General features: G+C 39.9%; 1 protein-coding gene across 5 annotated transcripts in view; it reads left to right on the plus strand.

The window, feature by feature from the left end:
- The window catches only part of LOC144537719 (protein PHTF2), a 42,816-nt gene that overhangs the window by 5,057 nt on the left and 12,019 nt on the right, over nt 1-25,740 (plus strand). The window contains exons 1-7 of one of the 5 annotated variants that reach the window (XM_078281563.1): nt 3,409-3,544; nt 5,540-5,620; nt 15,779-15,835; nt 20,221-20,290; nt 21,115-21,273; nt 22,431-22,596; nt 24,357-24,518. In XM_078281563.1, coding sequence (XP_078137689.1) covers nt 5,576-5,620; nt 15,779-15,835; nt 20,221-20,290; nt 21,115-21,273; nt 22,431-22,596; nt 24,357-24,518 — 659 coding nt within the window. In that variant the 5' untranslated portion in view covers nt 3,409-3,544; nt 5,540-5,575. Of the gene's footprint in view, nt 1-3,408; nt 3,545-5,539; nt 5,621-15,778; nt 15,836-20,220; nt 20,291-21,114; nt 21,274-22,430; nt 22,597-24,356; nt 24,519-25,740 lie in introns of those variants that run through there. The other 4 variants (XM_078281562.1, XM_078281566.1, XM_078281564.1 and 1 more) reach the window with 4 other exon arrangements.

Here is a 25,740-nt window from a genome sequence, read left to right on the forward strand (position 1 = left end):
TGTAAGTAATTTTGAGGTACAATTTGGTTTTGAAGAATTCTACAAGCAGCAACACCACAGGCCAAGCAATCGGCCGTTCCAAACTACTTTACTACGTTTCAACTACTAGGATCTATAATGTCATAATGTTGGATTTTCATGTTAAACGTGGCCAAAACTAATAATATAATAATGAGGTTAACGTATTTCAGAGAAATCCCTGTGAGCTAAAACATTCAGATTTCCATCTGTTCTGAACGCTCCGTTTTCAGTTTTTTTCTACTCTCGGCTAAGTGTTACGCTACTCCAAGTCGGTCTTCTATGATTGGTAATCTGCTCCAGCCAGGCAGGACTGAGCTACTGCAGTGTTTACATAGTGACCATATGACACCGTTGTCTTGCCTTTTATAATGATTGTCAGATGAATTGCAATTGCAGATAATCATTAGTTGCCGCCGTACTTCAGAGATACAGCTGGCAGCTGGAAGAAGTGTCTAAAAGTTAAACAGAGGGTAGGCAGTACTTATCGCACTAAAGTACTTAAAATATTGACTTATCTAATCTTATGCAGAAGAGTTTACTGTACGTACACACCGCCGCCGACTTGAGCTTCTAAAGATACCGGAAGTCATTAATTTTCAATGGAAGCTGAAGTCCTGCACGGATCAACCGCTGGCGGCTGCTCCCTCTGCCTGCATTCTGCTGCGGTTCAGCGGCTAACGAGCGAGTTAACTAACAGACACCGCTGCGACCAACAACCAATACAAATTCTGTCATTATATATATAATTTATAAAAGGTTTCTAGTGTCAATGTATTGGCCGTGCAGTGGCTGGTGTGCTTTTTCCATGATCGAACATAGAATGCTACTACGTCAGAGCGGCCAAAGCGTCAAACAGCTTCCCCGTACTTTTTGACAAGCGTCCTTGACAGGGCGGCCAGAGCTTCTTTGCAGCTCAAGTCGGCGGCGGTGTGTACGTACAGTTACATAACCACTGTCAGTTCGTCCTGATGTAACTTTTGTTAGCAGATTCTGATCTGCTCTAAAAGACTTTCTATTCTAAAGACCTGAGTTGAGCACAAGGGCCAGGTGTTATTTGGCATGGTTTGATGCTACCAACAACACCATCCTCTAGCTTAAGTACAGATAGATCTATATTTTATATATACCTACACTATTTAAATATTAGGAGTATGATGGAGCTCCGGTGCACAAAAACAATCCAAATACATGTTTACATCTAACTATAAATCAAGGAATCTGCGTGTGTCTCCGAGGGCACAGTACAGCAGCAGGGGCGGGGAGTTGCGACATCTCTTGCTACACCCCTTATTGATGCCGTTCGCTGGCTGTCGTGCCAAAAAGTGGTCAACTGATTGCTGTCTATCCTATGTATCCTCCTGTGGCGGCTTCTCCAGCAGGTTGAACCGGGCTCCCTCTTTCCCCGCCCGACCCGCATCGCTACCTGGATGTGTGACAGCCAGATGAAAAAAGGGTATGTGCCGGATCTCTAGATGAGCGGCAGCCGAGCCGCTCCTGATTAACCCGTGCTTATGGTTAGATAAAGTTGTAAAAAAAAAAAAAATCTGGGAACCAAGCAATCAGCCCGTTCTGATCCCTAAAAGGACACTACACTAGTTGAATATAAATGTGAATCAGCTTTCAGACACACACTTACTACAATTATATAATAAAAATACACATTTTTAAAAAAAACATTTCAGGTCTGAAAACTCACTAAAAACTACCCTTAAGGTACGGACACACAGAGCCCGATGTTTGGGCAGAAAAGGCAGTTGGACTGATCAGTCTCCCCGAATTGGTCAAAAAAGTACCTCAGAACACACCAAAGCGACGAGAGGTAATACGTCTCCATAACAGCAGGCGGCGCTAATCTGTATTGTCGCCCAAAAATGAAAAAACGGCAGCTGATTAGACGAACGCGTCACATGGGTCTTGTTTCTCCGGAAATTCAAAGACTGTCATGGCGGCTTGTTGAGAATACGATCTCATATTGTACTAAAATAGTTCACCGAAACGTGTTTCTGAAAACATTTTAAGCGAGAAATAGGCCATGCAGTTGCTGAATCTGTCTTCATCTCAGATCAACAAAGGTCAGTTTACAAGATTTTTGTCAGATTTTGAGAGACTCAAGTTACGCTCATCGTTTCCGGGTTAGCACTCTACCAATCAGATGAGTCATTTGAGTCCAACTGCCGGCAGTGCCCGCCCCACCGATTATACGTGTCAAATCGGCCAAAATGAAGGACGACGGCCCCTCGGATGGACGATGGCACGGAACACGCCGAACCGACTTGAGTCACTGACCTCGCCAGACTGTGCAACAGGCGATTATCGGCTCGGTGTGTCCACGCCCTTTAGATGATTAAACGTGTCATTTAAGTTTCCTCTTTTTCTTACCCCCCCCATGAAGGCAGCATTAAGCCACATGAAGATGAGACACACACACACACACACACACCGCATTTATGACTCAACTTCTACCACTGACGCTCATTCACATTAACATTCATACATTGGCTGCAAGAGACATTACATACACTCAACCATTTCCTACTCGCACAAAGACACCCATGCATGTACGCACACAGCCACAAAAAGAGCCCTCATGTAAACTGTGGCCTACACAATACACACTGTCTTGCTTGACCTTTTTCTCTTTCTTTCTGTAAATGGGTCAGTTCAGGCAAACTACTGGTCAGACAGACTTGGCAAGCCTGATGGCTGGAGACCCTGCTTGTGTGTGTGTGTGTGTGTTAGCGTGCGTGTGCTTGTTGAATTCTTTGAGAGCTTTGTAATGCGTTGCGTTTTGTGAACGTTCTTGCTGACGCGAGTTTTCTGATGAATAAAAACATTACAACCTTTTTTTAAAATATATGATTTGAGGTCAGAAATGTAGCCTCAAATCTAGGAGGTTCACAGAAAAATACTCCTTAGACATACGTATATTCTGGTCACAGGATTCATAGACATTGTAAGGAAAACGGCTGCGTGTGCGTCTGTTGTCTCAGCTCTGTTCCCTAAATACCCCCTAGCAAACCACATGTGTATTTTGGGAACACCTTGAATGTGTGGTTTTGGAAAAAGTGTGTTAAGAAAGAACTCAAACAGCCTATTTCTTCTTGTTATGTATGTCATAAATAATAACTTGGGAGTTTACAGCTAATCATGTGTATGAAGCCGTATTAGGCAATAGCATGTGTCTGTGTGTGTTTTTTGTCTGATAATGTGTTGGCATCCCACTGGTATGAAGAGGGGATTTCGAGGCTTTAAACAGGGAGGATCCGCCTGTTTTTGTCTTATCACTGTCTCTGCATGGGGAGGATTTAAAGTCTTAAAGCTGTCTGAGAGTCTTTTGAGAGTTAAAAACAGAAAACATTGCTGTTTGTGGTCCAACTCTGCTAATGATGGGGTGTTGTTCCGATCGGTTTGTCTGTCTAGATAATCTGTTTTTGTTCTCTCTGGTCGTGCTTTATTTGTTCACAGCAGTTGTTGCCCTGCAGTAATTGTACACCGATGCATTTTCATTATGGACTTTTTAACGGTAATTATTTTTCTTCATTTAAGTCACTTTCATATGTTCTGCTCATTGCAGAGCTAAATAGTTTGTCTCTGTTTAGAGCAGCAAAAAAAGTGTGTGAATATGTGTTCAGGATGGGCGGGTTATGTGTGAATAAGAAACTCTTCCCCTCTCGGAATACGTTTCTTGTTTTCTCACCCTCCGTGGTGTTTGCTCTTTACAGATGTCCTCCTTCTTCCTCTCTTTCTTGGTCTGTTCATTATCTTTCTTTCACCGCCTCTATCACCTCTTCTCAGTCTCTTTGCATGTATGGGTAATAGTTATAATCGTAGACAGAAGCAAGCAAGAGACTTTCTTCCTGTTGCTTAAAATGTCTCTGGCCTTCTGGGGCAAAAACACACACACTCACACTCACACTCACACACTCCCATTCGTGCAACCTTATGAGCAGTGTGCATGCAGCATTTGCGGGTGAAGGAACAGGGTTCTTTGCAGTTTTTGGCATAAGTCAGCTGTTTGTTGTGTGCATGTGCTCAGTTAATACTATTAGCAGACTTCTGTGCTTGAAGTTGAAATTGTTCACACTCAGGGTAGAAGATTTTCTCTACTTCCTGCTTTCAAGTTTCACGTTTCAATGGCGGCTTTGAACACACGGACATTGACATACTCGTACTACTACTCCTCTGTTTGAGGTGGCGATTTTATGCTGTCAAACAGTCCTGTAGTATGACACATACACATTTCTTTTAAGGTAAACTGCATCACAGCAGTCTTCACTCTTAAAGGTTCAAACTTTGAGTGTAAGGTTAAGGATAAAAAGTTTTAAATGTCAAGTTTGAAAAGCTTAGGAGAGGTGGCAAACTTAATTTATACTTAAAAATGTAACTTTGCCACATTCCATTGGATTGAGTTATTTTTTTAACCTGTCCTATATAAGCATTAGAAATTTGCTGTAGTCAAATGTAACATTACTTAAAGGAGTCTCTTTTCTTTGTTCTCAGTGTCAACTACCTTCCATTCCTTTTTTTTCTTTTTCTTTTTTTTACCACAACCAATAAGCTCACGTCCACCACCAGAACATCCGGTTTCAAAGACAATTTACTGTAATTTCACACTGCAGACCTAATGTACACTCTGAACTAGGCTTGGGCTGGTGTAAACATTTTCAAACCGGTTTGATAGGAAGCCTAACACCCCACCTAGTCTGGATCAACTGAAGTACATTTCCAGGATAAAGCATGACATCCGGCGCTTAAGTCTAGTTAGTTTAAATGGCTCAAATTACTGTATTGTGGGAGTTAACTTCATTAAATGTTTTATGTGGTGTTTTCTTTTGCAGGATTCAAATTTCCCCATTTCTTTCCCCAGACCATTTTGCAGCTCCACCGTCTTTGCGACCGGAGCACGAAAGCACCGATAGTTAACCCTACAAACAATATCGCCGCAATATCAATATTGACTTATTTAGTAAAAAAATATCATGATAATGTCTAATCTGGACACGTGAATGGAATGCAGCATTCAACACAAGCACTTCTTCAGTTGAACTGTGTGCGCTTGTTTGTCAGTGTATGAGCCTGTAACCAATCCCTTACACACCAAACCACTGCAAGGGATCCAAAAGCCGTTCCCAAATCTTTCCCGGAATATATGTGTCAGTGTCAGAATGTGATTCAGTGGTAACAACCAGCTATAACACCACTATTAGAGTAATACTCATTCCCAGGTCAGTTAATTGAAAGACTGTTTGTGTATATGTTGGGTGTCAAGGGAGACAACATGTAACAGTGACAGGTCTTATTACTTTTGTGTGTGATTTAAGAGCAAAAAGATCAGAAGAAGATATACATTTTGTGATCGCCTTCACTCAAATCAGCTTAAACTGTGTGTGTGTGTGTTTGTTCCCCTCCCTAGTCAGTTTTCAGGACACACCTTCCAACCAGGTAAATATACCACAGTCGTCCTCCTTATTACTCACACTTCTCTCTCTCTCTCTCTCGCTGTGTTATGTGTTTTCAGTCTAAGATGCCCTAGGCTGGGAGAAGGGAAATGTAAATGGCTTCCAAAGTAAAAGATGCTGTGGTGTGGTACCAGAAAAAGGTAAGACGCTGTTCATTTCTTGCATTTGCACGCTGGCTTGGTTCTTGCATGTCAATATCTGAGCTAGTTGTATTACATTCTTTTTTTTAAAATCACATTTTTGCAGTGTATGTTAAATATTTTAACTCCTTGCATCTACACTTTGGGAAAGGTGTCACTCTAGAGAGCCTTTCTCTACATTATTTACTAATTCTGAATTGAATAAGCAGTCTCTTCCTGCAGAAAAAAATCCTTCATCAGCCAATGAATGTTGTTGAGCCTAGTTGTCTACGCATGTGTTTACAAACGGATGTACAGATGTGCATCGATATATAACAAATGCCTAAAGACGAGTCTCCTCAGACAAAGAAAATTGCATAGAAATATAGCACACAAGGCTTGCCTAAAGAGTAAAGACAGCTAAAAAGAAGAATAAGGTAAAATACATTGAGTGTTTGTTTGACCAAAAAAAACATAACAAATAAAACTCGGTAGGTTTTTCTGAAGCTTTCAGCTGCATCTCAGTTTTCCTCAGCTGAGTTTGCTCAGTTGTCATTACCTAAATGTGGAACTTTGGGTATGACAATCAGCATACAGTTCTATCAAAGAAATTTTATAGTGACAAATGGGTGAGATTTTACTACTACCACGAGTGGACACAATGGGATGCTATCAGAGCGTATGCACAGAATGCTGAACTAATTGACTTGATATAATATTAAAAAGTACAAGACACAAACCTTGTGCCTAACCAAGAAAAAAGGAACACAGGGTACATATAACTTATGTTTAGTCATAGAAGTTTAAAGTCTTAAGTTTTCACACCTAAATGTTTTTTATTCAGTTTCTGCAGTTATTGCACACTAGAGCCTCGTATATAGGCCAATCCGTTACATAAACACATACACAAAGATTTTTGATAGGAATTTCTTACATTAGTTATTTTTAAAGAATTGCAACCCCAATTGTTGTTTGAAAGTCTTCTGGTAGACAAACTTTTTACCTATCGCCAGGCATACAGATATCAATATATCTGCAATAGACTAATATTGATTTATCGGTCTGGCTCTGTGGTGCACTGCAGAAGGCATATCTATTTCTTAATTTTTCTCCCTTAACACAGAAAGTGAAGATATAGAGTTGCAAAAAAAAGTCTTTATATTTGAGTGTGCAGACTAGTTTTGATACAGTATTTTGGCAATGACCTCTTGAGTGCTGTCAGCAGCGGCAGCAGAGTCGAGCCATTCGGCACCGTGTGAAACCAGGCTGGTGTTGTGTGTCTTCTTGTTCCATGGTCTCAGATATCAGATCCTCTGCTGGACTCCAGCGCTGCTCCCCCTGCAGCTCTCAGCTTACACACCCTGTCTGTCCTCACAAACCTGCCTGTCTGTTATTATGATCATCTGTCTCTTCTTAGGCCTCTTCTGCTCGTCTATCTGCCTGTTATTATTTCTCCATGACCTCTCTGTCTCTATATGTCTGTTTGCCTTCTTGTCTGTCTGTCCGTCTATCTGTCTCTGATCTTCTGCTTGCACCTGGCATACGTAGATTGCGACCTAAGCTTTCACTGGAATCAGCTCACACTCAAAATTACTTCTATGAGAGGTTACAGACTTTAATTGAAGGTCTAAACTCTTAAACACTGCTGTCTGCATGAGACAAACAACTATTTCCCCCAGCTTGGCTTCTTTATTTTGGTTCTTGAATTAGTCCTACATTTAATTTCAGGTAACGTTAAAAAAGGTCTTAAGTCCTCAATTTCACCTTTTCACCATAAGATTAGTCTTAGGAACTAAATTAAAAATCAATGTTTTCTTAAAAATAATTCTGTGTGTGCGTGTGGCTGTGCCTGTCTGGGCAGAGGCATACCATGATGACAACTTCTGAGTCATGAATGAGTACACCCTTTTTAAGGTGCAGATCACCTGCCTCTGCCTCTGACTGTCCTCGGGGCTTCTTTAGCTCTATTCAGTGTTTTTTCACTCCACCTAACTAAACGTAAAGGAGGTGAAACACAGACACTTTGGTTTGATAGACGTCATAACCAGGGCTTTCTTTCTTGTCTTTGCTGAGTCACCAGGACAGAATGATTTGGTTTATCTCTAATGATGAAAACCTATTGTGTTTGGTAACCTTGGCTTTTGTTAGTGGTGGTGTCATTTTGATCAGAATCCCTCAGATTATGTTGTAGATACTGTCAAGAGTGAAGACTATGGATTGGTCTCCTTCTATTAATTTGTTTTAAAGTCTCTCAGGGATTTTGGGGGGGTGACTACACACAACAGCAAGCATGATCGGTCTGCAAACGGTAAAGCCAATGTGTTACCTCATTTGACCGAAATCTATGCATTTACCTGTTATTTTTGACAATTTGATAAACAAAAATGTATATTATGCTTGAATGAAATGAAACCCAAATTAACAAAACCATTTCAATAAATCAACGGTACAGTCCCGTACAGCCTGACTTTCGAGATAAAACTGAGAAAAGCTTTCAAGTATATGTTCTGTTTGTTCAACGGTTGTTTGGTAAATTGCTCTTAAACACATTTAGAGAGGATTTGAATTGCTATTTTTATTCTGAATTCTTATCATTTGGGTGCTGGTGATTTTCCTTTGGGGGCTGGCTAAAACCTCTTTGGGGGGTGCCAAAAATTCCTCTGCAGGAAAGAACCTGGTCTCTGAAATGTGAACTTTTGCTAATTTTATTATGTTAAAGAAGGAGAATTTACTTGTGATAATCCACAGAACATTTTATGAACACTGGCACTGTTTTCTACTAAAGAAATGATCCTTGTAAAAACTGAATGTTCAGGGCACTATCCAGAGGAATGGTGACACTGTTCCTGAAAAAACATTTATTTTGTGGTGTCTTCAAGTCAGACACCACGCTGTTTAAAAAAGTGGCTACATTTTGAGTCAACCTTTTTCTCTCTTTCTCCCTCAGGTTCTATTAACTCACGCTACAGGTTAATCTAGTACAAGGTGATGCAGAGACTACATTACTTAAAAACAAAACCGAACCACATCCCTAGCACATCTTTTCTGGTTTTGCCCTACAATATACAAGTTTTAGACTGAAATTTATGAGTGGCTCTCAAAAGCCCAACCACAACTTGGCCATTTTTGGATGCTCTGCAGAGACTTTTGAGCTGCTGCACGACATGCAACTTGCTCTGCACGTAGAATATAAAATATATCCTTCTGACTTGGAATTCTACCACTCCACCCTGCATAAATGGTTACAGTGTCATAATACCCCACATCCATGCCTTACCTGTCTGGATACATGAGTGGGTAGTAGTGCAGGGCTAAACGCTAACTTTTTGAAGTGGTTGCCGGCTTGGTAACCAGGCATCAGGTTTTGGTTGCGAAATTGACAAATCAGTTGCCATGTTTTAAACTGCCTATATTTGGAGCAATTTATTTCTTATGTAACTATACCACACATTTTAATAATTGAACAATGAGATAATGGCTTGCAATGTAATTTCCCATCCCTCTCAAATAGGAGTGCAACGGATCCCAAAACTCACGGATCAGATCACGGTTTTGAGTCACGGATCGGATACATTTTTGGATCAGCACAAAAAAGGGGGGATTATCAGCATTAAAAATGTAATAACAATAACTTAACAATAATTACTTATGTCACCAGTAAATTGCTGTTAAAAGGAAGAAAGGGGAAAAAAAAACAGATGAGAAAATGGTATTTTACAATAACATGGAATGCACCACAAGGTTTACCAGTAAACGCAACATTTTGTCCCGTCAGTGTTGTTTTTCAGACAACAGCAGTGACCAGTGCTAGTTTGTCTGTTAGCTCATAGTTTTAGCGGCAGACATCATTTAACTGTCAGCATTTTAACCTGTAGCTAATGGTAGGCTAACATTACCTGCTGTGTAACGTGTTATTAGTGTTTACTATTGTGACATGCAGCGACGTTTCTGTTGCCTCTAATATGGGTTTCGGACCATCAGAGAGCAGCGCAGACATTTATAGCTAGCTAGTGGTACCGTAATGAGGCACCGAAATCCGCGCTACTATTTCGTCCGGTAGATACCGGGCACCGGTGCCATATTAGCACGGGATTTTAACATGCAGCGTTAACGTGAACAGATAATTGCGTTGCCTGTATCTTTTTCAAAGCGGTTACGCAACAGCTGAAATGTTGTGTTGCGCACGAACGTAGTGTTTAAACTTTACGGAGACATTCCAAATAAAATATTGACTTCTTTTGAAATAATTTTTCCAGTTTTGTAAGTTATGATTTGTTTTTATATATTAAAAAAATACACAAATATTGAACAGGTGGTTGCCAAAGGGGGCAACCAGAGACCACGACTCAATCTGGTTGCAACCGTTACTGTCGAGCCCTGTAGTGTTTAACACGATTCATTTATTCATGTTACTTTATCGTGCTCCCGAAATGTTACAAATGTGACAACATTTTGACTATTTATGTAATCTTGTAAACCGCCTGGCACCTTTTATTTATTTTGTTCTGTTTGTGTTCCATTTAGTTTTGTATCTTCTTTGTATTGTTTTGTATGTCCTTGAAGCTGAACTTCCCGTCTACTTCTCACCAGCCTACAGGCAGTGCCCCGTATGACTCACAGTATGTTTCTGATTGTGCTATGTCTGCAGACAGGCTTCTTATAGACTCGGTGTTTGTGTGGAAGCTGCTTTTGTTCTCACCACAGCGCCTTGCCAAGCCCATATTACAGTGAAGACGTATGCAGCCATGTAGTCTAGATCTGTTACAGTACCAGGCAGACTTACTTTTTTTTTGTCTGAGGCATGCTTACTGGCCAATGGCCAGCTTCTTATGGCATGTCAGTGATATATTTAAACTTAAAAAGTTGCACTGTAATAAATTAGCTTATGTGTGGTGGTGGCTTTAAGTCTTTAAGACATAAGCATAATAGTTCATGACCTTAGTATGTGTGTGAGATCTGTGCACTCAGAGCGAAGAGTCTCCGTGAAATGAGTTTCTATATGGAGAACATGACTATATTTAGAGTAGGGGAATTAATAAATAGCTTCATATGTTATTTATATAGTATATATTTATATGTTCATGCTTATTTGGTCAAGGCTTCAGTTGTAGGAAACATGAGTGTACATTTTCCTTTCCATCCATTCCAAAATATGAGAAATCACACCCTTTGTTTATTTTCTAACATTGTATAAACAAAACAATTAATTGAGAACATTATCGTTAGATTAATCAATTAGGATAATAATTGTTAGTTGCAGCATTTATAATTATGTTCAGATTTTCTGTAAAATAAGCTGATCTAGACCTGGAAAGATTAGTTGGTTAATTCATTGGTCATTCATTCATTAGTCAGAAAAACGGATGAGCAACTCTTTTGATAATTGTTTGTTTAAGTAATTTCCAGCCTCTATTTTATGAGGATTTGGTGCTTTTGTTTAGTCTAATATGATAGCAAACTGAATATATTTCGGTGTTGGACTGTTTGTGAAACAAAAGACATTTGAATATGTGGCCTTGGGTTCTTTTGAAATTGGAAAAAAAATGTTTTCCCAATTCATTGATAGGTAAAATAATCAGCATCATCTTATGACTTTATTGCTGAACCCGTGACTGCTAACAAATTACCTGTACAACATTTAATCAGTTTTCGTATGACGCTCAACAAGCAGAAAAATCTCCGTTTAGCAGCTAGAAACACAACAGGACATTTCCGAAGCGAGTGGAGAGTTTTCAATCTGACACACACACACACACACACACACACACACACACCTGTCTGAGCTGAAAATAGAACTTACACACTCTACAGCAACCCCTCTCTGTGTCCGTTGCCATAGTCACACATGAAAACAACAGTAGAGGGTTAATTTGCACGTCACAATCAGCTGCCTGACCCACATTCCTTTTTAAATCATCTTTCACACACTTCTGTGCAATTATTTGTTTAATTGATAAGTCCACTGACAGCAATTTTGATAACCAGTTAATTGTTTATCCAAAAAAAAGACAAATTGATACATAATTGAACATAATCACTAGTTGCACCCCTCATTTGGATTCATTCAGTCCTTAAACTTTCCATTCGTTGCACAAACCACTCTAAACTGAAAGCAACCTTGTACGCACACTAGCAGTGCCTCTGTGCGTTTCAACGGGTGGTTAATCGGTGTGCCAAAGCTCACCACACATAGACAGGCGTATGTAAATAGGAGTTCCAAAAATTGAAATGGACGAGGGATTTTCCATCACACCCTGTTCCACAGTGGAGAGTACCGATGTTTTAGATGAATAGGGAGACATAAAACATATTTTGTTGATTTATTTAACTTGACTACAGCCATAGAGTACAGAAGGAAAGGACTTTATATAAAAGCGTTATATATCCAGTAGTTTCCAATAGTTTTAAGGGCCTAATACCAATGAATTTCCAAAGATTTGAAAACCCAGCACCTGAGCGAGCCACATTTGGGTTCACAGCCCAACTTATGAGTAAATCTGTTGGATATTAATTGATAAATGTTTTTAGTCTCTAAGATGCTGGAACATTTGGAAAAAGGCCTAATATAAGTTCCCAGCGCTCAAAGTGCTGCTTTCGAAGTAGTCTTATAACAAAAATCTTCAATTTACAATAAAGTAAAACGGAGAAAAGCAAATCCTCATTTTGTGAAGCTCGAACCAGCAAAAACGTTTGTTTTTCAGAATTTACTAAGCTAGTCTATAATAAGATATAGCAGATGGATGACAATAATTAACACGGATGAACAATTATTGACAGCTGATATGCATTAATGTGTTAAACCTTATGAATGTCATTGTCAACTGTAGACACGCACTTAAACACAAACCTCCTAATACTTTGTGTGTGTGTGTGTGTGTGTGTGTGTGTGTGTGTGTGTGTGTGACCCCCTCCATTGCAGAGGCAGTTGTTATATAACTCTGTTGCTCTCTCTCCCTCCCTGGATCATCCCTCCATCCGTCACCATGGTGACCCCAGCACTGCCGCAGCGGCACACGTGGCCCCGTCATCTTCCCTTCTGGTGCACTCTTGGTGCTCAATTTGCTTGTCAAATTGCCAAAGTCTTTGATTTATCTCATTGAAATCAGTGTGCCATTTGAACAAGAATATTTAACTCATGACAGTCACTAAAGCGTGCGTGTGTTGAATAGGTTGAATGATGTGGAAAATTAGCTGTCAGCCCAAATGTCATACAGTTGATCAGTCACTCAGACAGATTTAATGCTGTGCGGTGCTCAGAATAGCCCATTTGTTTGCAACTGGTGGAGCCTCAGGATCCACATTTGTCAATAAGTCACAGCCCAGTCATAATGTCAGATTTTAAATTGCAATTTATTTTGGGAAATGAACAGAGGAGTAATCTACAGTGGCTTATTGCAGCGTAAAAAGACGAACGGGGGCAAAACTTCCAATACAAAAAACAAATCGGAGGCAATAGCAACTGCTGTTAATTCCTGTTGCAGAAATTTGACTTAAGGAGACAGAAATCACTAGTTGGACAATTATGAAGTAGTGGTGAGCTCTGGAATTGAGGAGAAGTGGAAAGTGAGTTTCCCTTTAATGTACATCCTACAATAACCTGCGTGTCAATTTTACAAGAAATGGCCAAACAAAAACCTGAACTATTCCGGCATCTCTGTCTCCATGGCGTGGAAAAGGAGGCAGGATGGACTCTAATAGCTGTTTTGTAGCTTTCGATTTCATCATCAGGTAAAATATGCAGCTGCTTTGCTAAAAAAAGAGGGGAAAAGAAGAAATGTTACTTTCTTAAATTGTTTCAGGTTGGCCGCACGTTGGGCCAAAATCTTTAGTGTACAGCTGCTCTGGAGCTATCGACTGCATCACACGGTGCTCAGTTGTCATGAAATTAGAGATTTTAAAATGTCCATGCTTCTGACCACTTCAAATTATTGAAACGGTCCCTTTATTAACTGTTAATCCTTTTGTTTTCGCAGACATGCTGATAAACAGCTGCATACACTCATAGGACACAGCTACTTTCTGGCAAAACAAGTTGAATAAGTTGTGTGCCAAGTTAACAGTTACAGAAGTTTAGGCATTTGCTTTGATTTGACCTGGAAAGCAGTAATTGTGTTATGTGACCTGCCACATGCAGGTCACACAACACAGCAGAAATCAGTATTTCAAAATGAAAGCAAAGCCTTAAAAGCGTGATACGTGTCAAAATAAAAGCTGTGCAGGACGACCCATCTCTAGATCGGGGTCAGACGTGGGCACGAGCACAACGTGACTCACTGCCTGACCCACATCTAATGCTGGTATCTGGTGGTTAACACAGAGCTGTCACAAGGCACCGGGGCTGTAAAAGTAAAGGCACAAATACATATATATATGTATTTGTATATATATGTATATATATATATATATATATATATATATATATATATATATATATATATATATATATATATATATATATATATATTTTTTTTTTTAACTATCCAGAAGATAGAGTGATATATAAAGTAACCCTTTAACGGACATTATAGACACCTTTCTCCTCTCCACCCTTTTTCTTTCTCTTTATGTTCTCTTGTCTTTGACCCCCCTCTTCCTCCCTCTTTCTCTCTTTCTATCCATGTTAAATGAAGTCTCATTAAAGTTGCAGACTTTCCACTGGCAAGATTGGGGGGTGACCCAGACTAGATGCCTTGGACACACACACACACACACACACACACGCTAATCTGCTGAGGTCAGATCATCAGATGATCCTATTATGTCTATAAAATCGCACACGCTGTAAGAAAAAAAAAAAGAAAAGCAACCAAATTGTGACTTGAACCTCCCAGTATCCATTTTTGCTCCTTCATTTTCAACAGTCGAAGCAGAGTATTCTCTGCTAATCGTAACTGTGTGGATTAAAACTCTGGCAGGGTGAAGTTTGTACAGATTGTACCTTGCAGTGTGTTCGTTTTGTACGCGTACTTCCAGGCCAGTCTGGGCGAAGTACAAATCTGTCTTGTCCCCACGTTAACGGCACTTTTTGTCCATCTCTCTGTCGTGCTACGCTCATACAGACACACTGTATACACAAGGATTTGTCAAACATCTACTTCACTGTGTGTACCTAGCCTCATGCACACACGCACACTTTCTCCTCCCCACTCTGATGATCTATTGATCTCTGTGACAGGTGCTGCATTAATTTCCCAGAGTCACACCCTCCTCCCTTTACCGCATGTGTGGAATGTTGATAAGGTAAAAAGTAAACAAGAGAAGGAGACGGTGAAAGTAGGCTTACTGTAGATAACTCATTTTTTTATCCATTTGTTTTGTTTTGTGTTTCCAAAAAGATACCAAAAAATGTTACCAAATTTCGGGGGAATCGTGTATAAAAAGTATACACTGGACATCTAGAACATGGAGTCTTGGTTGAATATTTAACATATATGTAGCTTCAGTGATAACTAACAATTTGGTACAGAATATGTAATATTGTCAAAAGATGTGGCCCAAGAGGATTTTTTTTAAAAGCTACTTAAGGGGTGTTTTAACGTGTGAAAACTGTAAGAATTAAACACTGATTGATTGCTAAATAAAAATTTATGGTGAAAAGATTCATCACTATGCATGTGACACAGTTGTAAACTTGTTTTATGAGATTGTGACAGCTCCAGTTATGAAGCAAGAGCTTTAAAAATCTCTTTTTATGATTATTTTTGGGGCATTTCAGCCTTTAATGGAAAGGACAGATAGATATGAAAGGGGAGAGAGGGGGATGACATGCAGGAAATCGTCTCAGGTCGGAGTCGAACCCTGGACCTTCTGCGTCGAGGCATACACCGCCATATATGTGCGCCTGCTCTACCTACTGAGCTAACCCGGCCACCATGCCAAGCTTAAAAATCCGTTGTTCTGGGGATATAAAAAAATAATGATACTGATGCAGCTAAGGTGCGCTGGCAGTTCACTTTGTTCTCAAGGAGATTATTTTTTACTTTTCTTTAGTAAATGTAGATCCTTCATTGAGGTGAAGCTTGTTAGTGTGTCTAAGAAAACCTTTGTTGTGGTTCGGATCATTATTCCTCTTCCTGTTAACACCGAGAACGTGACGTGTGCAAGACCTCTAGAAATGAAAACCTTACTCTAGCTTTCCTCTTATTCATCATTGATCCTTACTCTTGTTTATTCTTCCAGATTGGCGCCTATGACCAACAGATATGGGAGAAATCAGTGGAGCAGCGAGAAATAAAGGTATATTTGTTTCATTTTTAGTTTGCTCCATGTTTCTGTTATTTCACTTTTTTCCATTTTCCTGTTTGTTTTTTCTTTCTGTGTGTTCTCTTAATGTCTCTCCTCATCTTCTATTTCTCTTGGTTCCCTAAGTCTTTTTTTGTCCTCTCTTTGACTTTCACTCCTCAATCTTCCTCCCTTTTCTTCCTTTTCTTCTGTTTTTTCTCACCATGCTGCCGGTTCTTTTCCAGTGTTTTCTTTTAACTCTTACCTCTCTCTGCCCTCCTGGCTGGGTGTCACCTGCCCATCTCTCCTCTCTTTATCTCCATCTCCATCCCTTCTTCTTCCATCCGTCTTTTCCTCCTCTCTACAGTTTATTTCTCTGGTGAGTATACAGCGGGGAGGACGTCCCTCTTGTTGTCCCACAGTGCACGTCTGCTCACCCAAGCTGTAAACTGTTAGACTGTGATTGGTTGGTTTGATCACTCATTTCAGTTGCCATGTCAAACTCCTGGTGTGTTTATTAACCCCACTCTGTGTTCACGCTGTAGCAACACTGCTTTGTGATTGGCTGCAGGAGGAAGTTGTTTCCTTAAAGTTTAACTGCAGCCAGACAAATGCGGGAACTGAGCAGCTGCAGCCTCCATAGTTGCTTGTGGTGTGAACACACAGCTGGATTAGCGCCAAAACTATGGCTGTCTTTAACTCTTCGCTGACAGTTTTTAGGTTTAAAGTGAAACAACAATGACTCTTAAAGTGACGCAGACTTTTTGAAGGTCAGCTCAAAGATTGACGAAAGACAAAGCAGTTTTTTTTTGTTTGTTTTTTTCAGGATTATATAGCTGCATTTCTGTGACCAGTCAGTGCCGTGTGTTTCTCTGGTAATAGACGTAACAAGTTTGGGTAGGGAAGTACATTCCCAGCCTCTAGTTCACAGCACAAATGTGCATATGCTTCTAGTCCTTCCTGTTTCCTTCTCATATTTTATTCGGTTGATGATGTCAGCATATAGCAACACTACATATACAATGCCGAAAAAAGACGTGGAAAAAGACTAGGATAAGTAATGTAGATGACAATCTACCAAAAGAGTTAAGATTGATAGAAATAAAAAGATATAGAAAGAGAATGAAAATAAAATGTTATAGTTGTTATACATTTTATTGTTATAACTTGATAGTGATAAATGCTCACTTGTTGTCACTGCATCCTTCTTTTTGTGCAATCTAGTGCGCTGTGATATTCCAAACTGTTACGTAAACCGGTTAAACCACAAACAGGGACGTAGTAGGAAGTGGAGATACAGCAGAGTGGCGTTATTGTCACAAATACTGAAAAAAACAAGTGACTGTTTGTATCTGTTTGACATGAATTGGTCAGTTTTAGGAGTTGGTTTTCTTTCAAAGCCACTAGTTTCTTAAAAGAGGACTCCATCGATTTAGCATTGCACTTCTGTAACTTAGTCGGACTCAAAATCGATGCAGCTGCAGAATCAGAAAACGTGCACACAGACACACACACACACACACACACACACACACACACACACACCCCTACATTACCCACAATGCAACGACCGTAACTATAGCACTGCTTCACTTTGTGGGTTGTGGGACAATTTAGTGTGTGTGTGCTTGTGTGTGTGCATGGCTTGACTCCCTCACGTTGGGACTGTGGTATTAGAGCCTCTTCACCTGTCTGCTGGGTCATCTCACCTTTGAGCGTTTAATCCATCCCTTCTCAGATTTGATAAGAGATTTTTTTATATTCAACGTTCCCAAAGGGGGGTTCGAGGACACGATAAAGGTTTCCAACATTGTTTTTAGGGCAGAATTACATTCGGTTTTTGTTTTGAGATAATAATAGAGACAGGAGATATAAAAATTGTGTGTACATCTATATTTTATTTGTACCTCTTGACCTGTAAACAGAGGTGCGAGACACGCTCTTATTAATGAGCTCAAAGTCCACACACAAGCACAACGCTGCAACCTTGGTTCTTCGTCTGTCGACTAATTAGTTTCTCAGGGTCTGTAGTAGCAGACAGTGCAGAGTTTATCTTTAGCATGGTAAAGCTACAAGATCTGTCACCTCCGCACCCATGTAAAGTGTGAATTGTACCGTTTATAGCCTTGTAAAAAAAATTAGATTACCAATTCTTCTCATAAATCTAGACGAACTAAGCTGTCTGTAAGAAGTCCTATGGCCCGGTAGCCGAGTGGTTAGGGCGCAAATGCTCTGAGCAGCGAGTCCCCGGTTGGAAGTCGGTAGGCTTAGCAGTCAGATTTGGCAGCAATTACTTCTCTTAATATTGACTATTTATGTATCATGCTCTCTAGATTCTTATTTTTAAATTTCTGACAACAAACGATGTACAATGTCAATTTGCAAAAGAATTGATGTCTAATAACAGAATGGTTTAAAGAGCAAAGTAGAACTGAAATAGATAGTCTAAAAAGTGTTTCCTTTTCCCTTCTGATTTCTGACTTCGCAAAAACAAACGAGACAAAACATATTACATTACATATATTATATTATATTTCACCTTTTGGCTAAAGCATTCAATTCTACTCTGCCAAAATAATTCAAACTCCAGCACTTACATGATCAATTCTGCTGTTTTCCAAGTGTAAAGCTCTGCAGAGGAAAACCAATCGCCACCTGCAAGTACAAATACATTCTGCTGGGTTTTTGGTTTAAATTACTATTGTTAAAGTGCATTTAAAATATTATGTATCAGAGGAAGAAGCAAAAATGAAAAGTAATATATCATTAAGCAGCCTTTAAGGAATGTAAAGAGCAAATAGTAGCTGTTTTAAACACTTTTCTCCTTAAACGACTCTCATTCATACATGGACCAATCAGTCAATGCGGTGACATCATAACTTGTAACTGGAGGAGATCTAGATTATAAAGACAAAGAGACAACAAATGGCACAGAAATAAGAGATGTGGCCAGGCGAGATATTTGTTAAGGACTTTACTGCGGCAGTAAATCTACTGCCAAGAGGAAGCAATTGATCAGCTTCTTTTAGCCCTGCATTGACACACACACACACACACACACACACACACACACACACACACACACACACACACACACACACACACACACACACAGCGTATTAGCCCGTTGGTTGTGCTATATAAAGATAAGGAGCTCCATCAAGCCTCCGTATCAGACCATTCACTGATAACACATAACCAAATTGACCTGTATGCAAATATTAGCATGAGTCAGTCAGATTCAAGTGGACAGCTTTGTGTGTTATTTCAGTCTTGTGAATAGTGACTCACATCCTTAAAATTTACAGTATTTAAAAAAAATGTGAAAGAAATTAAGAATTATTCCTCTCTTGTACACAGATAATGAAACCTTCAAGTAGCGCTAAAAAAATACTAGTGCTGATACAATCCCTGACTTTGGGTGTTGATACCAAAAAGATGTGTGCGTGCGTTACATACAGCACTTTGGTCGTGTCTGTTTACCGAGAGCCATTGATAAGAAACCTTATTAAAACCAAAATATTGTCAGGCTGCTCACTATAGTAACTTGGACATTGTTTTACTTCACCTCATGCACACACACACATACAGAGAGAGAGACACACATACACACACACACACACACACACACCTTGTTCATTTGTATTTACTGTCCCTGCTGCCGATCACAGAAAAAGGCTGTCCTGTACCACATGCATGTGAATTTCATAATTTACAGCCGTTCGTAAAGTTTCAGTACAGTTTGTCATCACACAGCAGTCACACACACGCACAATGGAGAATCAGAATACTTCATTGATCCTCTCAGGGAAATTGCAGGGAAGTTGCAGTTGCTCACAGTCACATTCAAGGTAAAATAAGAGTAAGAAAAGAGCAAGTCAATAAGTGTATACAGTAAATAAGTAACATATCCACATATCTAAGTGAATGCATTATAGGAATAAGTGACTGGTTGGCACAGGAAGTTGCCGTGCCACAGGGGAGCGTAATTCCCAGGGTCATAAACTGCACAAGGCACCAACTTTAAACGGTAAACCTCACTGGGATTAATGACAGCTGTGACGTGAAAAGTCTCCATCCTCCTGAATTCTTTAGCAAATGCAAAGTAGCAAAAGAGACTTAATACATTGAAGTGTAGAAATGCGTTTTTACACATCGGGCTTAGTTAAATCTAGTAGATGCCAGTAGATGCCCTTGCAGTGAAATGAAGAATAGAGCCAGTAGCTGTGTGAGCCTGAATGCACGGTGTGCCTCCTCAATGTTGTGTTCATGAAGGCATTAAGTGCATGAGAAGCCTCCTGTAGTTGACTTCCTGTGTGTGTTATGTGTATAATATTTAATTTCTCTTTCTGTTTTCTTTGTTTGGCATTGACTCTATGTCTCTCTGTCTCCCCCTGCAGGGCTTTAGGAACAAGCCAAAGAAGACAGGACATGTCAAACCAGACCTTATAGACGTAGACTTGGTTAGAGGTGAGGTGTGTGTGTGTGTGTGTGTGTGTGTGTGTGTGTGTGTGTGTGTGTGTACTTTCTTTCCATCAAGCTAATTAGATTAGATACCGGACAGGCTTTCTGCTAAAGCTAAAAGACGCACAACATTGTCTCCTCATAAAACACACATGAACCTGAGATGCCAGCGTTGCCGTGCCAACATCCGGTCACTGTTTATCTTTACTTGCTTTCTGTCTCCATCTGCATTCTCATCTATTCACTTCTGTCTCATATTCATCACATTTTCAATTATTCATCAAATCAGTCAAATGTATCCTCCATTGTACTGAATAGATAATCAAGAAAGAAATGCAGGAAGAGAGTCAGTGAACACAAAGAGGGGGGAGAGAGGAAGTAGAACAAGATCTGCAGAGATGCAAAAAAAAAAGAGAGGAATTAGGCCTGCAACTAACTACTAATTATTTCTTGATTAATCGGTTAGTTGTTTGGTCTATACAATTTCAGTAAATGAAAAATGTTGATCATTGTTTTGCAAAGCCCAAGATGACGTCCTCAAATGTCTTGTTTTAACTAGTGATGGCGACATGAAGCCTGTGTTAACATTGTCCCTACTACATGCTAACGGCAGTGAACTATGTCACCTTGGCTGCCAGTGTCGTTAAATTCTCCCCGTCTCTCCGGGTCACATTACTCCTGAAACATTTTCTGTTAGTGTTATTTGGTTTAAAAGCCTTTATTTGCGATTTGTGACTGCTGCTATATTCTATTAATGTCAACTGCTAGCTGTTGAGTAATTAGTTCTCCTCGTTAAACTAAGTGTGTGTATTTATTCTCTTCCTCCGCAGGTTCGGCGTTTGCCAAGGCCAAACCAGAGAGTCCCTGGACGTCACTGACCCGGAAAGGCATTGTCAGAGTTGTCTTCTTCCCATTCTTTTATCGATGGTGGATCCAGGTCACCTCGAGAACCATTTTCCTCTTACTGCTGGCTCTCTATTTGCTGCAAGGTGTGTGTGTCGATAATTCTTTGTTTCAATAGTGTTTAATGAGGTTCAGTAGATTTAAGAGGCGAGTTGCTGCAGCGTCTAGACATTTACTGATTGGTCTGGTATCGTAATGGATCCTCAGTGGATGTTTAAATCTTCTAACGAAAACCAAGTTCACAAGATGTTCAACAGCTGCTACTTGCATCTAATCTACAGTTTTTCTTAAAGTGCCCATATTATGAAAAAATCACTTTTTCTGGGATTTGGGGTGTTATTTTGTGTCTCTGGTACTTCCACACGCATACAAACTTTGAGTGAGATACGGTTTCTGAATGTGTCCTCCCTTCAGTTTCCGGGTGAGCTGTTCTGCACGGCTTTCTACATCACTAGCCGAAACGAGGAGCCTAGGGGGCTAACCGTTAGCATGCTAGCTCGTTCTCAATGGCAAAACACTGCTACAACACACACAAATTCACCCTAATCTACAAAATAAATTGTATAGAACTACTTACATGTCCCTGTTCTGCAGGTATTTCACGCAAAGTTGGAAGTGCGCCCTCGTTTAGAAGAAGTCTCCCGGCTAATCCTGCCTTGTACAGGCCGAAGTTGGAGCTAGCTCATGTAATCCTTAGCTAGCTACTGCGCATGTGCGACTGACAACAGAGATGTTACAGAAGTTAAGAGGTCTCACTCTGTAGCTAAAACAGAAACCTGGCAGCGTGTGAAAGGAGGAGCTGCAGCAATGTGCAGTAGAACAAAAATATGGTGTTTTTTGAAAATGAAACCACGTAAACCTATTCTGGTACAACCTCAAAATACAATTATGAACCTGAAAATTAGCATAATATGAGCACTTTAAAATGCAGATGCAGTGTAGAAAAATATCTTGAAAGCATGGAGTAGTCCTGGGTTACTCCTACAGAGCTGCACAAACTGTTCCAAGACCACTCAACAGTGTTTTCCACCACCTACATCATGATGCCCTTTTCAGTTATTTTATTCTTCATCTCGCTCTTAAACTCTCCGCCCTTCCTGCTCACTTCCCCCCTATACCGCATAAAAACACTCAGAAACCCTGTACTTGATTTAATACCCCAGCTTTTTGACCACCAGAGGGCAGAAGAATAATTTGGTGAATGCCATTTGTCCATGCATGCTCACTTCTCTCTCCCCTGCAGTGGCAGCAGCAGTCCTGTATGTGACCATCCCCCAGCCTCATGGGATACCGACCACCGAGGTGTTTGGAGCTATCTGGCTCATGTTGCTGCTGGGCACCGTCCACTGTCAGATCGTCTCCACCAGGACCCCAAAACCTGCCTCCAGCAGCGGGGGGAAGAGACGCAGGTAACCATGGGGGAAAGAAAATCAGAATCAGTGGAAACCTGTCCAGGGAAAGCAGTGCAGAAAGTAAAGGGGAACTGATACGGAGCTGGAGAGAGGAACGGAGAAGCAGGATAGAAAGGAGGGAAGTTGTTGGAATGAGAAATAGATTAACCAAAAACATGAAAATATTAGAGGACACCACACCCAGAAAGTCCCACTGGTAGAGATACAGGAAAAATGAAGTGAACAAGCACAAGATAGAAAGAGGGGAGGAAGAAAGTTATGGAAACAAATGACTTAATAGTTCTTTTGATGCTGGATTTGCTTTCTGACAACTTCTCAGTCAGCTTCTTTCACAAAAAAAAATCAAACTGAATAGAAGCATCTTTATCATGGAGAGTTTTGCACAAGTTTCTGTCAATATCGACGCCCACCAGACTCTTCTCAGCTTTGTGACTTCATTTAGTATTTTTTAAATTTTTCTCAATGTGTGTAATTTTGACAGTTATGTTCTTTAAAGAATCTTTTATGGGCATGAATTAGGACTATCGCTTGAAAAAACCCTTTTGTAGTCCATCTAGATTACACTTGAAGATATGGACCAGCAAATTAGACAAGTCATTTAAATTGATAATGAGTTCCTAAATGAGGCGTGTTTATCTTAAAGCCTTGAAGTCTCTCCATGATAAATCTAATGTCACCGGTTTAAGACAAATGGGATTCATTGTGTGTGAAAGTAGAACATAGCTTGCTTTACTTGGTGTGGTTTTGTAGTTTTTAGACATGCTGTTTTGTGGTTTTCTCTCTGTCGGTTTAAAGCTGCTGTTTCTGGTTCACAATGACTTAAGACAATTTTCAGACTCTTCGGAAGAAAATTGGACCATGCCACAGTTTTGGAAAGGGTTTGGGGGGGGGCGAGGTAATGGTGTTTGCTCCTTAACTGAATCAACCACGGGTCTCTTTTATTAAGGAAAGAGGAAAAATCATGAAAAGGGTACAATTATATTTACACAAATTCTGTTCCTCTGTACATTTCTCTCTTTCTCTTCTCATCCAAGTCTATAGACGTTTCATCTAATAGAGAAATCAATCTCATAATTCAAAACCAGCAATACATTTTTTTTTTTTTTTAGAAGTGATAGATGAAAGCTTTTATGAACATCTTGTTTATTCTGTCTTTATAATTTGAAAGCCAAAAAGCGAGTCCTGTCCTTCACCTCTCGTCTATGCCCTTTATCAAATCTTTGAGGAGCAATTCTGCCAAATCTAACTTTTATGTTTAATATCCTGCAAAAGTAGACATTGAACTAAATCCTAATTGCATTTTATCTGGGACATTCTTTCTTTGTTTTGTCCCTTGTTTACCGGTTTTGAAAGCCCTTTATTTGTCTTTCATGAATACAGGAAATCGATCTGAGATAACTAAAAGATTAGATAGATAATGTCTACGGATTCAATTTTCTCTTCGTATTAGAAAGCTATTACATTTAACCAACAAGTTAGGAGTTAAATGGAAAAAAAAAAAATCGACTTTTGCAGAATAATAACCTAAAAGAGGATTTTAGTAAAATTTGCCTTTTTAACTGTATCAGCCTTTGTGTCCAGTGGGTATCTGAGTTTATGCTACCAGTGCTTTGCTCTTTGTTAAAATTACTGCCAACACCTAAATAAATTACGATGAGAACATGCAGCCCGGTTCCTGGTGGACACACTGCTGTGGTTTCACAGTCTCCAGGTCCTCTCTAAGTCTGTCTCCACCCTCTATTCTTTCCAAACTGAAGGAAGTTGAGGAAGGCATCTCAGATGGAGGTGCATAGGGAAGGCGACGGGTCTAGCACTACCGATAACACACACGAGGGGGCGCCACACTCCCACTCAGCCAGCACCACATACAGCCTGGGCGCACTCTTCCAAGATTTCTGGCATGATATCTGTAAAGCTGGGTGTGTATTTTCATTTCCCATCTTCCTAAAAACGAGATGATGTACAAAGACATGACTGGGGTTCAGTCCACCAAATGAGGTTAAAGTTTTAGCCAATTTCAGTTAAAATAATTTATTTCTTCACAGTAAAATCGGCAAATTCCAAAATCTGAAATTTTGTCTTGTAAGTTTACACATTTGTGTCCAACCAGTAAATAATCTTACTGGTTACGCTTAAAGCTACAGTTGGTAACTTTCATAAATAAATTTGTTTATCATATTTGCTCACTATATCCTGATGAATCAGATCATCTGTAAAAAAAAAAAAAAAAAAAAAAAAAGTGTTCCTCTGCCTCCTGGTGCTCTAATGGCATAAGGAAAACCACCAATCAGAGCCGCAGAGTGCAGTGTCAAACGCTACAGTCACGAGCTCTATGGACTCATTTCCCAAGTTGAAAAGTCGTTCTTTCAACTTTGGCGTGTTTATGATCTTTTTTCTTTTCTTTTTTTTTTTTAAAGCTGTTCCCAGTATTTATTTCCAGTTTGAAGCTTTATATTAGTAATTTTGTCCCTGACTTGTTGCTGCACCAGTACATTCCCTAAAACCACTTACATAATCAGAACAGAACCTAATATGATTGGTACTTAATCAGCGCAGCCTAGTCTTAGTTTGACTGCAGTTCACGAGCAGCCATTGACACTGCCTTAGAGACTCCTTGGCTCTGATTGGTTGTTTATCTTTGGTTGCGGGGGAGGCAGAGGAACATGATTTTTCACAGATGAGCTGTCTAATGTGCTGCTGTCAGGATTTAGTGACAGCAATAGTTTAAGCAAATGTGACAGTTATTCTTTTATAAAAGTTACCCTCTGAACCTATACATTTTTTTTAAATAAAATTTAGTCAAGAATAAAGTAATAAAAGTCAAGAACTGAATCCCAGCCTCGGCTGCAACATCACTTCCCCTCCTAACTTTTATCTTCCCAGAAAATATCTTCAATTTCTAATAGGTTGACTGAATGTCACATTTGATTTGATATGCAACATTGGATTATTGGCTGTACAACTATTAATTCCTGAGCCACCTAAATGTAGCAACGAAAGCAATCTTTGGTCTTTGGCACCGCTGTTTTCAGTGAGGAACGGAGGGACTTTGCAGCTGATTTTGATGTGCATGAATTGCTGACCAAGCTATGTTCAAGACGAAGCACGGGGTGTGTTCTTTGCTGGAAATAAAATCTACCA

This window comes from Sander vitreus, chromosome 23 (assembly GCF_031162955.1).
Source record: "Sander vitreus isolate 19-12246 chromosome 23, sanVit1, whole genome shotgun sequence".
NCBI lineage: Eukaryota > Metazoa > Chordata > Actinopteri > Perciformes > Percidae > Sander > Sander vitreus.